This window comes from Chrysochloris asiatica, unplaced genomic scaffold (assembly GCF_000296735.1).
Source record: "Chrysochloris asiatica unplaced genomic scaffold, ChrAsi1.0 scaffold00096, whole genome shotgun sequence".
Lineage (NCBI taxonomy): Eukaryota > Metazoa > Chordata > Mammalia > Afrosoricida > Chrysochloridae > Chrysochloris > Chrysochloris asiatica.
The window spans coordinates 1,533,175-1,547,556 of record NW_006408614.1 but is presented as its reverse complement, the minus strand read 5'-3'; the positions used below and the strand labels follow the sequence as shown (position 1 = coordinate 1,547,556).

Sequence of the window (14,382 nt, the reverse complement as noted above, 5' to 3'; positions counted from 1 at the left end):
TTGCTATGTTCTTCATGTTGAACTAAAGTGCCATTTTATGAGGTGACGATGCTGTGATCTGTCATTCCTTTGCTTGGGAAAGGTAATGGCACGCACTTGTTTCAATCCCACAAACTTGTCTGTCTCCTTTTCCTAAACTACCAAGCATTAAATGTCAGAGCTGCTCCCTGGGCTTCAGTCTAACTCTGGTCCACATTTCCTCTTTCTTTGCCCTCCAGATGGCGTGTGCCCTTCAGTATCAAACCCTTTAGAAGTGTACCTCATACCCACACCACCTGAAAACATTACCTTTGAAGACCCGTCTTTAGATGTCATCCTCCTCTTACGAGTTTTACACGCCGTCAGTCGATACTGGTATTACTTGTATGATGTGAGTAATGATTTGGTGTTGGATGAATTTCATGTTGAGCCAGACACAGAGGCAGTGACTGCGCTGAATGAAGGAGCCCAGTGAAATACAGAGTGCTTCTAAGAGTTTGGAAAAATTCCAGTCTCTTTTAATTCCATTTTTCCATGAAACTTTTTGAAGCTCCCTTGTCTGTCCAGTGTGGGACGTGTGGGAGCTTCTCTCCCACCACTTGTTTTTGAGCCTACATTCTTGGGTTCGTTCTCTTGGCAGAGTTGCAAAATAGGCTTGCTATTTAATGCATTTATCTAAGTACAACATGAAGATTGAACATGGGTTTATTATAGTTAAAATTCTTTTGGCACTTTTAACCGACAGTCTGTCTGAATTGAGACATATCCCAAGTTCAAATAATGCATGAAAGTTGGATTGCTGCATTGGTATTTTACAGTGTAAGGAAGAGCTCAGGGCTTGGCCTTTCATCAAGCATCAGCTGCCACAGTAATGGCTGGGCCAGCAGTGAGGCTTAGGCTTTGGGGGTGTTTAGATGTGTGTTCTAGCAGTTTGGGGTGGGATGCACCAATGAGGAGGTTCTGTGTTGGCACAGAAAGCTGTGATAAAGGAAGAGATTGTAAATAATCCTGATGCTTTGTTACATGGAGACAACTAGCTTTTAAACACATTTTACAGAATGCAATGTGCAAGGAGATTATCCCAACCAGTGAGTTTATTAACAGTAAATTGACTGCAAAAGCAAACCGGCAGCTTCAGGATCCTCTGGTCATCATGACAGGAAACATCCCGACGTGGCTCACGGAGCTCGGCAAGACCTGGTGAGTCAGCTGCAAGCGTCCTGAGACCCTGAGCACACTGTCATTGGGCTGGTCTTTACAGTCTTGAGCGGGCCTAGTCACGTCTCCAGTAGTAACATTGCCTCGCTTGCTCAGAGCTTGCTTCATCATGGAACGTTCACGTTCCCCAAGACTAGGCAAGTGGGGCTGGAACTAGATGGGCCTCGTGGTGTGTGTGTGTGTGTGTGTGCGTGTGCGTGTGTGCGCGCGCGCGTGCGCACACAAGGATAATGGATGGAAGATAAGCTGACCTCTAAAAGTGTACCGTAAAGGGTTAGGTGATCGAGGCCCAGATCTACATTCTCAAAAACCAATGCTTACAGTGGCCACTAGCTATGTGATGCTATTTAAATGAATATGCAAAGTAAAAATCCAGCATGACTCTCACCCCAGCTCAGGGGTGGGAAACGTTGTTATGTGCTGTGGAGTCATTTCTGACCCATAGCAACCCTGTATGGGGTTTCCAAGGAGCAGCTGGTGAGCTTGAACTGCCAACCTTGCAGCTGGCGCATTAACCAACAGCGCCACACCAGGACTCTCCCCGGGCCATATAAGACCCATGAAATCATGTGGTCTGGCCCTGCCAAGGCTACCATAGTTCCAGACATCACGTTAGGGGTGAGTTAACATCTGACCCTCACATCACAACACATGGGATAAGATAGAGAACATGCAGAACGCCATGGACGCTCGCTTGGTGGCTGTGCTGTGTCAAAAACTGTCAGCATCCTACCTCGAGATGTACTAGGCCAGACTCTGCCACTTGGTTCATTAATTGGAAATCGGTAGCTGCCCCTTGGCTAACTGATTGGCTTGGAGATACTTGTACAAAGTGAGACATTGATGTCCCGGTGAAGTGTGGTGGGCAGATTTTTCAGTTTAGTCATCCTCGTCATTTGTATGGAGTGCTTGTGGCACAGTGCATTAAGCATTGGTCTGTTAACCACACTGCTGACATTTCAAACCCACGAGGTGCTTCCCAGGAGATAGAGGAGGCTTTCCGTGTCTATAAGAGTCACTGTCTCTGAACCTCTAGATAGAGTCTCTATGTCAGAATGCCCTTGATGGCAGTGAGTTGGTTAAGCCCTCAGCTGCTAACGTAAATAAATGTCACTGGTTCGAACCCACCAGCTGCTCCACAGGAGAAATTACCTGGTAAAGGTTTCAGCAGAGCTAAGCCATACCAGGAGGAAAGGTCTGGTGATCTAGTCCTCAAATCAGGAAACTTGATTACATAGGATCAGACACTGCTTCCTATCTGCTGTCTGTGGGACTCTCTATGAGGTCAGTAAGGTCTCGGCTGCCCATTGAAATGTATTCATTTTAGCCCCTAGCTACTCCCTGAGAAAGACGAAGCAGTCAGTTTGTTTTCAGACGGATGGGCAGCCTTGGGCCTCATGGGGCAGTTTTGCCCTTTCCTACAGTAGGGGTGCTGTGAGCCCAGTGCCCTCCACGGCAATGGAGCCTACTGATGATCAGCGTTCTGTGTGGTGTGTGCATGTGCATGCATGTTTAAAGTTGTTTCTGGTTCAAACCCTCATGATCAATTTCCACTGCCTCTCTCCACAGCCCATTTTTCTTTCCCTTTGACACGCGGCAGATGCTCTTTTATGTAACCGCGTTTGATAGGGACCGAGCAATGCAAAGGCTACTTGATACCAACCCGGAAATCAACCAGTCCGACTCTCAGGAGAGCAGAGTTGCACCCAGGCTGGATAGAAAGAAAGTAAGTTACCCCTCAGAATGAAAAAATGAAGTGTTGAGGGCCATTTGGGGCTTGTTTTAGTCTCTGTCGTCTCTTTGCAATGCCCTGTTGTGGACCTGTTTTCCTGCCCCTCTCTTGTAACTTCTCCTCCAGTAAGAATCCTCCCCGTCCCGCCAGCCTGAATGCTGGGAACTTGCTGTGGGCTCCCCGTCAGTCCACTCTTCCCTGACCTCTAGCTTCCTTCGTGTTTGTTTGCCAGGCAGCCACAGTGGCTGCTGAGACACTGGTGACAGCTGATGGGTTGGTGCCAATCTGTACACACACACCATATGGAGGGCATGGCTATGTCTCACGTCTGCTCTTCCTTCTCAGCGTACTGTGAACCGAGAGGAGCTGCTGAAACAAGCTGAGTCTGTGATGCAAGACCTGGGCAGCTCGCGGGCCATGTTAGAGATCCAGTATGAGAATGAGGTGAGCTCTGGAGGCTGTACACTGTGAAATGCAGACAGACAACTGGGGACTTTGGCGTTGATACTAACATTGGCTTCTTTTTCTCTGGAAGAGAAAGGCTTTCCTCTGAAGTTCTAGTTCTAAAACGTATAGTCAAAAACTAGGGTGGGGTTTTTTTGTTTTGTTTTTTTTCCTCTTCACAGAATAGTCAGTTGATACAGTGAAAGGTGGTTTTAAACATCTGTTGGCATATCAAAATAAAAGCTCGTGAACCACTGTTCTTTTTAAATCAGGGTACTGGGGTTGTTTCTTATATGTGATAAAGACACTTTTACATTGTCCCGCTGTAAGAGTTGACAAGGAGTGCCTTCTGCAGGCACTGCCACTGACAAGGAGACGGGCCCCTTACAGCAGTCTCCTGCCCGCCCAGCTCCTGGCAGTCACTGACCTGTTTCTGTCTCTGTAGTTCTGCTTGTAGAAGTAAACTATCTTTGGGTGAAGCAATGAGACTTGATGATTTTTTACTTCAGTAGCCTGAGTTAATGTGCTGTGGAAGTGTTTAACAGGCTTTAGAGCCCCATCTGGTGGTTATCAAGTGTCATTGCAGGCTCTGCTTCTCTTCCCTCCCCCTTAATTCTCTAGCATTGGGGAGTCGGTCAGAGAATAAAACGCAACGTCCCACCATTACAGAGCTCATTTCTTCCTTGGGAGACTGGTAGAGAGACACACTCGTGCACACATCTGTGTTAGGCCATGTGGGGAACAATGATGAAAGGAAACTGAGAGGCAGGCCAGGTGAGGTGACCCTTGATCAGACGCAGGGCATTACTCTCAGGGCAGGAGTACCTCTGACAGAACAGCAGTGAACCAGGCCTATTGGAACCATGTGAGCAGGCCAGCTCTGATGGGACAGGGGCGCCTCCCAGAGGATGCGCACGCAATGGCAGGAACTTGAAATGCTGCTTTGAGGGAAATGGAAGCCTCCGGAGGGTGTGAAGCAGTGATTAAAAACATCGTTTGTGTAAAGATCATTCCTGGCACTGTGAGGAGAGGGTGTGGGATGTCAGCAACGCTAGTGGGCAGAGCCCCTAGAAGGCACTAGCCCTGGTCCAGATGAGAGGTGCTGGTGGTCAGTTTAGAACACACTGAAGGGGGGGGTGGGGTGGCAGGCTTCCCCAGGTTTGCTCATGGGGTGGGTGGGTGGTGGAGATGGTAAGAAGCCTCAAGGAGATAGACTGTTCACCCTGGGGTGAGCAGGAATGCCTTTTCCTGGGATCCAGACTATGACGAAAGGGTAGGGGTCTGGGTCATCACAAAATCGTCCCCAGGTTCAGGGAAACTGTTCTGTGCAAGTCAGAGCCAAACATTTGGTGGACTACAAGTGATCTTTGAAAGCTAACAGGGCTCTTTTCTAAGAGTACCCAGGAAGGAAGTAAAACAGGACTGTTTGTTTACACGTCACTGATGCGGGAAATACAGCCTTGAGAAGATAGTGCACCCGTCCTGTCCTGTGCTCTGTGGTCTGAGCTGGGAGGACTTTGATGGATGCTGTGAATACCCCCAGGACTACGCATAGAGTGGGCTTTAGTCTAGGTTGTGCAGCACCTTTGGAGCATGTTTAGAACCTCCTGTGCCCAGGCTCCAAGCCAGACGTGCTCAGTCAGGACCTTGGGGTGTTGTACCATGCCTGGGCATGCTTACAAGGCTCCCAGGGGCTTTGGATCCGCCACCAGGACTGAGAAACAGTAACACGCTTACCTGTAACCTCTCTTTGACATGGCTCCGACAAGGGGCTTCTGAAGTGTGTGGGAAAATGGAATGAAAAGACCACACACACACGGGGATGGGGTGGGGGGCGTTGAGTGTTGACCTGCTCACTGAAAGGCTGCAGTTCAAACCCATCAGCCACTCGGCAGGAGAAAGGGGAGCAAACCCTGTGGGGAGTTCTGCTCTTGTGAATCCCAGTCAACGCAGCATTTACGGGTTTGGTTTTTTGATAAAGGCATTTTGGTGGTGCTGAAAGGCCAGCATTTCAAACGCATCATCAACTTCCAGGAGGAAGATGTGGCCTTCTGCTTTCATAAAACTGACAGCCTAGGAAACACTCTGGGTTCCTTCTACTCTGCCCTACAGGGTTAGTCGCTAGGGCTATGGGCCCAGCACTTCAGTGGCACACAGATGAATAAAACACTCTTCTTCAAGTGAGATCTGTAAGCATGGAATGAAATGGTGGTACTGTAATGAAATGGGAGTCCTAAAAATACTGAGCAGAGAGAGAAAGGCTTCTTCAAGGCAGTGCAATTTGAGCTGGTTTTAAGGTGAGCGCTTGCTCATCAACGAGAAGGAAGAAAGCCCAGAAATAGTGGATAGTAGTCGGCAACTGAATTCTCAGCAGATGAGCTCAGCTTATATGGCAGGCCACTGAGGAGTGGTTCACAGAACATTGCTGCTGCTTGTGCCCGCTGACCAGGACTGAGGGAATAAACCCAATCCAGACAGTTTGGAAAATAATTGGTAATAAATCCCAGTAGACACTTGCTGTTTAGTGCCCATACTGCCAAAAGCTTGATAGGCTTTTTAAAAACGCCCTGAAATTCATAAATTGAAGTCATTCTACTTTGTTGCTTTTCTAGGTTGGCACAGGTCTGGGGCCGACACTGGAATTTTATGCACTTGTATCTCAGGAACTGCAGAGAGCTGACTTGGGACTCTGGAGAGGCGAAGAAGTAACTCTTAGCAATCCGAAAGGTAATGTGAATTTGTGAGTTAGTCAATTGTGAGTTGCCTTAATTCAGGTGAAGTCGTTTATGATCCTCCTTATAACTGATTAAATCTAGCTGTTGTCCTATTTAGGATAATAAATAGAATGCTCACCTTCCGTGAGAGAGATCCTGGGTTGACTCCCAGCCAGTGTGCCTCATTCACAGCTCCATCTGTCTGCCAGTGGAAACCTAGGTGTTTCTAGGATGCTGAACAAGTTTCAGTTGTCAGCATAGAAAGAAAGTCCTGTCGATTTACGTAGAAATTCAGCCAGTGCGATCCTGGTGAGTCACAGCCGCACAGCCTGCAACCAGTCATTTTGTTCCCTGTCTGTGCCATGAGCCAGGGGACCAGGCTCTGTCATCTGCCATTCTTATTAGGGCGGTCCCTCCACCTCTACAGAATTGCATTCAGTGACTAGTTTTCCGACTGAGTTTCTGAAATGTTCTTGGTTACCAGACTTTTGTTTGGTTCTTGAAAATGTCATCTAAAATTTGGCACATTTGTTGATTTTATAGGAAGCCAAGAAGGGACCAAGTATATTCAAAACCTCCAGGGCCTGTTTGCACTTCCCTTTGGGAGGACAGCTAAGCCGGCTCATATCGCAAAGGTTAAGATGAAGTTTCGCTTCTTAGGAAAATTAATGGCCAAGGCGATCATGGATTTCAGATTGGTAAGTTGGGAAAAGTTGCTACAACTGTTTTTGGTCAGAGTCCTGCACCCAGGGCTCTCTATACATTGTGGAGCCATACCTCTCAGACTGTCACGTGCGTAGGAATGACTCGGGGTTGTTTAAAATTCCCACTCTGAGGAAGAAGGCCAGAGGTGAGGTCTGGAATGCCGTAGTTTCATACCAGGTGATGCTCAGTGGCCATGTCTGGAGTGGCAAGATTTCAGAGATTCAGACGCCATTGAAGATGGTTTCAATCACGTTTTTGGAAATGTTTACTGCTAGAGTTTTCAACTCAGTAGGGAAGCATGTGCATGCAGCAATTAGCAAGCTGTAGTGGTCAGTTTGCACAAGGGCCAGAGAACTGGCTAGTTCTTCATTTCCTCTTTGCTGGCCGCCTTGCCAGCGAGGGTAAGGCATTTTCATCCGAGTCAAGTTCACAGGGATGCAGTTTTCACTTTAACTGAAGGCCTGTGTGTTGGTGATTTTAGAAGGTTCATTTCTTGTCTATTCGAAAGATCATCAATTGTGATTTTTCTTTTTTAACTTTTTATTATAAACTGAGTGAACGTTTACAGAACAGATCGTCAGTTGTACATTCATGTCGTATACTTGTCTACATTATAATGATTATAATCCCCTCCATGTACCACCAGTTAGTATTAACCTCTATTCATTTTAATTGTTGCATTCTTTCCTATGTTTCCCACTACTTTCATCTTTTAGCCTCCCTCTTGTGTTGGTTAAGAAAAGCTTTACGTTTTTACATTAGTCTCAACAATATTTGTCCATTTGTGAAATTACAGATTTCAGATTGGTAAATTGGGAAAAGTTGCTACAACTGTTTTTGTAGAGTCCTGGTGTGGTGCTGTGGGTAAATGGGCCAGACTGCAAAGCAGTTTGAACTGCAAGGTCGGCAGTTCAAGCTCACCAGCTGCTCCTTGGAAACCCTATACAGGGTCGCTTTGGGTCGGAACCGACTCAAAGGCACTTCACAACAACAAACAATTTCATTTAGCACAGTATCCTTCAGATTTATTCATGTTGTTAGGTGTTTTGCAAACTCATTGTTACTCTTCAGCATTGTGTAATATTCCATTGTATGTATGTACTAAACTCTGTTTAACCATTCTTCTATTGATGGGCATTTAGGCTGTCTCTGTCTTTTTATATATCTTTTGTAGACAGCATATTGAAGGATCCTGTTTTCTTATCCATTCTGCTTTTTACGTCTCTTGACTGCTACATTTGATTTATAATCAGTGTAATTATCAGTAGGTATGAAGTCCTGGTGTGGTGCTGTGGGTTAATGCGCCAGACTGCAAAGCCGTTTGAACTACAAGGTTGGCAGTTCAAGCTCACCAGCTGCTCCTTGGAAACCCTATCCAAGGGTCGCTATGGGTCGGAACCGACTCGATGGCACGTAACAACATGAATTGATTGCTGTCACTCTCCTGGGGTTTTTGTGTGGGTTTTGTGTGTGTGTGTGTGTGTGTGTGTGGTGCTGCTGGATTGTTTGTTTCACATAAATTTCTGTGCTAAGTTCATTTTGTTTGTGGATTTTCTTTTCATTTTCATTTCTCTTGTGTTAATGTTAACTAAATTTTTCTGATTTTCCTCCTTTTTTAATTTTGATGTACAGGTGTGTATTATCTTCCTTTGAGGTTGCCCTGTAACATCCCCACAGGCCCCCCCCCCCATTGTTTTTTTAAAAACAGTCTATTTTACCTTGAAATTTACTTGAGTTCCTTACCATTTGGAAGATCTGTATCTATACTACTTTCTCTTTCTGCTTTGTAGTTGACATCAATATACATTGATATCTGTGGTTCCTTCTTTTCAGTCTTGTTTGTTGTTAGGTGCCATTGAGTCAGTGCTGACCCATAGCGACCCTCTGCACAACAGACCGAAACACTGCCCGATCCTGGACCAACCTCACAATTGTTGCCATGCTTGAGCCCATTGATGTGATTTGCCAATCCATCTCGCTGGGGGTGGTCTTCTTTTTCTCTGACCTCCACCTTATCAAAAATGATATCCCTCTCCAGTGACTGGTCCCTTCTGACAATATGTCCGAAGTATGAGAGACCTCCAAGGAGCACTCTGACTGCACTTCTTCCAAAAATGGATCTATTGGTTCTTTTGGCAGCCATGGCACTTTCAATATTCTCTTCCAATACCATAACTAAAAAGCGTCTTTCTTCTACGGTCTTCCTTATTCACTGTCCAGCTTTCCCATGCACATGAGGTGATTGAAAATTCCATGGCTTGGGTCAGGCGCACCCTAGTCCTCAAGCTGACATCTCTGCTCTTCAACACTTTAAAAAGTTCCTGTGCAGCAGATTTGCCCAATGCAATACGTCGTCTGATCTCTTGACTGCTGCTTCCATGAGTGTTGATAGTTGATCCAAGAAGAATGAAGCCCTTGACAACCTCAGTCTTTTCTCTGTTTTTGATATGAATGTTGTTTATTGGTCCAGTGGTGAAGAGTTTTGTTTTCTTTATATTGAGATGCAATCCATACCATAGGCTGTGGTCTTTGATCTTCATCAGTAAATATTTTAAGCAAGCAAGGTTGTATCATCTGCATATCTCAGGTTGTTAATGAGTCTTCCTCCAATCCTGATGCCACATTTTCTTCATGGAACCCAGCTTCGAGGATTATTTGCTCAGTGTATAGGTTGAATAAGTATGGTGAAAGAATACAACCCTGTCGCACACCTTTCTTAATTTGAAACCATTCGGTGTCCCCTTGTTCTGTTCGAACAACTGCCTCTTGGTCCATGTACAGGTTCTTCATGAGCACAATTAAGTGTTCCGGAATACTTATATTTTACAGTGTTGTCCATAGCTTGTCATGAGCCACACAATCGAAAGCCTCTGCATAGTCGATAAAGCACAGGGAAACATCTTTCTGATATTCTCTGCTTTCAGACAAAATCCATTGGACATCAGCAATGATATCCCTCATTCATCGGCCTCCGGCTTGAACCTCTGGAAGTTCTCTGTCAATGTATGCTTGCAGCCATTTCTGTATTACCTGTAGTAAAACTTTACTCGCAATGTCCAATGACTTCCGCATTCCGTTGGGTCACCTCTCTTTGGAATGGGCACAAATACAGATCTCTTCCAATCAGTAGGGGCCAGATAGTTGTCTTTCAAATTTTTTGGCATAGATGAGTGAATGTGTCCAGTACTGCCTCACTTTTCTTGAAAGATTCAATTTTTATTCCATCAATTCTTGGTACCTTGTTCTTTGACAATTCCTTCAGTGCACCTTAGACTTCTTCCTTCAGTATCATTGGCGCTTAAGCTACCTCTTGAAATGGTTGAACATCAGCCATTCCCTTTTGGTACAGTGACTCTTTGTATTCCTTCCATCTTCTTTTGATGGTTTCAGTCTTGTAGGTTTGTTTTATTTTAAATATTTTTGTATCTGGATTGAGTTCTGGGTGGTATTGTCCTATATGGTGGTCTCAGGTGGTTGGCTGCTGTTGCTGGTTCTCTGTCCAAAGAACATCCTTTAGCATTTCTTGTAAAGTTGGTTTAGTCTTTAGAAATTTTTTAAATTTCTGTTTTTCAGCAAATGACCTAGTTTTGTCATTGTATTTGAGGGACCTATGTAGGGTTGCTCAGCATATAGGTTGCATAAGTATGGTGAAAGAATACAGCCTTGTCACCTTTCTTAATTGAAACCATTCAGTGTTCCTACGTTCTGTTCAAACAAACTGTCTCTTGGTCCATGTACAGATTCCTCATGAGCACAATTAAGTGTTCCGGAGTACTAATACTTCACAATGTTGTCCATAGCTTGTCACGATCCACACAGTCGAAAGCTTTTGTGTAGTCAGTAAAGCACAGTAAATGGATCTCTGCTTTCAGCCAAGATCCATTGGACACCAGCACTGATATCCTGATGGCTCCTAACAACAACAACAACACTATAGGGTAGCTCTGAGTCAGAACCGACTCCACGGCACTTCACCACCACCACCATCCTTGGCTTACAGTTGTTTTCTGTGACCGCTTTGTATGTGTCATCTCATTGCCTTATTGCCTGCATGGTTTCTGCTGAGAAATCAGAACGTATTCTTATTGATTCCAAGCTTCTCTCAGGATTCTTTGTCTTTATTTGGTTTTAGAGAGTTTGATTATGATCTGTCTTGATGATTTTCTGTTAGTATCTATCCTGTTTGTTGAGGTAAGTTCAGCTTCTTGTATGCTTTCCTTCTTACCTTTCATGACTGTAGGGCAGTTTTCTTCCAACTACGCTTCTTCAGCAGTTTTCTCTGTACTTATCTTTCCCTGAAAAGGATTTCCAGTCACCCAGAAGTTATTCCTCTTTGTGATGTACCTCAGAACTCTTAGGCTTTCTTTAGATTTTTTTTCATTCTTTTTTCTGATTGTTCTTCTAGCATACTAGCATTGAGACTTTTCCAAGTTCACTAATGTGGACTTCCATTGTTTCACGTATACGCTTTGGACCATTCAGTGCATTGTCCATTTCTGAGATCTTAGATTAATCTTTTGGATTTCTAATTGCAGGTTTTGTATTGTCTCAAAATTTGCAATTTTTGTTTTTCTGTTTGTTAGTGTTTTCTTGAATTCCTCTAAAGTTTTCAGTGTGCTTTTCTTGCTTTTCTCAGTCTTTCTAGCAATCCTTTCAAGGTAGCTAATTGTCATTCTTGTGCATTCTTTTTCAATGAGTTCCATTAACTTTTCTTCCTCAGAAATGTTTTGTGGCTCTACATCCTTGTTATTTGTTTGAGCCGTTCCCTCTTGTTTCTTTGTGAGAGCTAAAATTGTCTGTTCTCTCTGGAGCATTGTAGGGTTGTTCATATTTGTAAAAACAAGCAGTGTTTTGTTACACCCGGAAGGAGTTCCCGAGGTGGGTGTGGGAGGGATGTGGCAGTCTAGTTTCTGGCCGTAAATCAAGTTCCCATTGGCCTCAGTGTTACCTATGTTAAGGACACTCAATCCAGAAGTAGTTCATGGGGCCCTTGATGAAAGCTTGGGGGTACGGGCTGACTAGTTAAAGTTCAATGTGGTTTGGTGGCTCTCTGGCTTTTGCAGGTCTGGAGTCAAGCCCACCTGAATCCAGGCACCAAAATGGCACACCAGAGCGGCACAGCTGGCCCCCACCTCACACTGGTGTGGCTTGGAACTCCCAGAGAGCAGGGTGTGCTGGGGGCATAGTGTGGGAGCTCAATATACTTCTTCTGGTCATCAGGGACCGTGGGGAAAAAGAAGAAATCTCACCTTTTCTGTTGGCCTGCAAAAATTTGTTCTGACATGCCTTCCTCCACTACCAAAGCTGCAGTGATACAGAGGAAGAGAAATTGAGTTAATTTTGATGCAAAATAGTAGAGTGAAAGTGTCATCAACACTTGTTGCTATTTCAGAGGTCCTCATGTAAAGTGGACTCTGTTGAAAATGTCTTTCTTTCACTTTTTATTGTGAATGGTTGAGTAAGATTTTTTGTAATAGAGTTGTTGTTGTTTGTTATGTGCCGTGGAGTCGGTTCTGACTCATAGCGACCCTGTACAGGGTTTCCGAGGCTGTAAATCTTTATGGGAACAGAAAGCCTCATCTTTCTCCCATGGAACAGCTGGTAGTTTTGAACTGATGACCCTGAGGTTAGCAGCTTGATTCGTAACCACTGTGCTGCCAGAGTATCAAAGCCTAAACTTAAGGTTGATGGAAATAATCAATTTCATGTGATGGGATTAAACAGTTCCTACGATGACGCGTTTTGTTGGTTTTTTTACCCATGGAGAGTTTTTGTTATTTCTAAGTGAGCTCCCAAAGGCGCTTTGATAGAATTGAGGCAGTTTTAGAAGCTTCATGTAACTGTGAAAATATTTGTGTATTTCCCTTCCAGGTGGACCTTCCCCTTGGCCTGCCCTTTTATAAGTGGATGCTGCGACAAGAAACTTCACTGACGTCACACGATTTGTTTGATATCGACCCGGTTGTAGCCAGATCAGTGTATCACCTGGAAGACATTGTCAGACAGAAGAAAAGGCTTGAACAAGATAAATCCCAGGTAGATACTGATGATCAGGAACCCCTCAGACAGCAGCTCTGTTCGTTATTTTAGCCGATTGTGGTCTCTTTAGCAAATCGTTTACATTTTTAGAATACTATAGTTTTTGTTTTATTACAATAACTGAAGCATAGGATTTCACAGTGGGTCAGACGCCTATGGCAATGAATGAATGCCAGCAAGTGATGAATAAGTAAGGAAACCTTAGAGCTCTCGTTTTCACCTTTTAGCTGAGCAGTTTGTATCAGGGTGTGTCATACCGCGTGGTTTTCATAAGCACTTAGTAAATATTTAATATGACTGTTGTCTGGAGAGATACCTTCTTAAGAAAGAAGACATACTTTCAGATGGTGGTAGTGGTGTGCCATGGCGTTGGTTCTGACTCATAGCGACCCTGCATAGGGTTTTCAAGGCTGTAAATCTTAATGGAAACAGAAAGCCTCATCGTTCGTCCACAAAGTGTCTGGTAGTTTCGAATTGCTAACCTTAAGGCTAGCAGTTCAACTCATAATCACTACACTACAAGAGCTCCTTGCTTTCTGGTGGCCTGTTACTGCTGGAGCTCCCAGAAGGATACTGTAAAGGCCATGATGGGTGTCAGCACCATTGCTTGGTGACGATTCCATGGGTAATCTTTGAGCTGTGTGGTATTGATATTTGCTACGTACATTCAGATCAATACAACACTAATCCACCCTGTCTAAGATTGGAGTGGTTCTAATATCTGACGTTAGAAGAAAACTTGGATTGAAAAAACAAGTGTTAGAGATTCACTTTATCAGCATGGTAAAGCAAAGGTGAGTTCCTGCTGGAGAGCAGAGCGGTCCCACCTCAGTTCCAGTGAGCAGGAAGCTAGTGTGCAGGTGAGGTCAGATGCATTGTCACTGGAGCTCGGGAACCTAGAACGTCACTTGCTGCCATTCTCCTGTGCTGGATGGCCTCCTTTTCTGAATTTTTATTTTTCCTGTAGGTCTTCGATCCTTCATCTAAAAAGAATCTTTTTCTATTTAAAAGTGAATGCTGTAGAATGTGTTTGACGTTGATCCGTAGAGTATGACTTGACTTTCCTTAGAACATTGTTGGAGACTGTCATAGATCACAGTGTTACTTGTTTAAATGCCATTTTCTCATCCTTCATGAAACCTAAAGTGAATGAACGAAGCATTCCCAGGCTGTTCTGTAGACATGAGCTTTGTAACAGGGAAAAGAGGTATTACCATCACCATACAACAATTGTCGCATTCTTTGTATGTACAGTTCCTGGTATTGCTCAGTTTGTGTGTGCTGTTTCATTATGTGTCAGGTTCATCCACGCTGTAAAGTTACTCTTAAGATGAGCCATCGTGCAGCCTCATGGGGAAACTGATGGGAGTGTGGCCAAGTGGAGCCGTGGTATCTCATTGTAGGGGCACACATAAGCAATCCTCATTTTCCCATATAAAATAGTTGGAGTTTTTTAACTTGTCATTGTGAATTGGGTGAAGGTTTATAAGCATCCAACCATTCGTCCACATTGTTTCATGTTATTGAGTGTGGTCCCTACGGTATCACTCA

At 44.4% G+C, this 14,382-nt stretch overlaps 1 protein-coding gene across 1 annotated transcript in view; it reads left to right on the top strand.

Moving 5' to 3' along the window:
- Positions 1 to 14,382, top strand: part of TRIP12 (thyroid hormone receptor interactor 12) — a 121,567-nt gene that overhangs the window by 100,134 nt on the left and 7,051 nt on the right. The window contains 7 exon segments of the mRNA XM_006866729.1: positions 219 to 370; positions 1,037 to 1,179; positions 2,767 to 2,923; positions 3,275 to 3,373; positions 5,986 to 6,100; positions 6,631 to 6,785; positions 12,664 to 12,828. Of these exon segments, the coding sequence (XP_006866791.1) occupies positions 219 to 370; positions 1,037 to 1,179; positions 2,767 to 2,923; positions 3,275 to 3,373; positions 5,986 to 6,100; positions 6,631 to 6,785; positions 12,664 to 12,828 (986 nt within the window).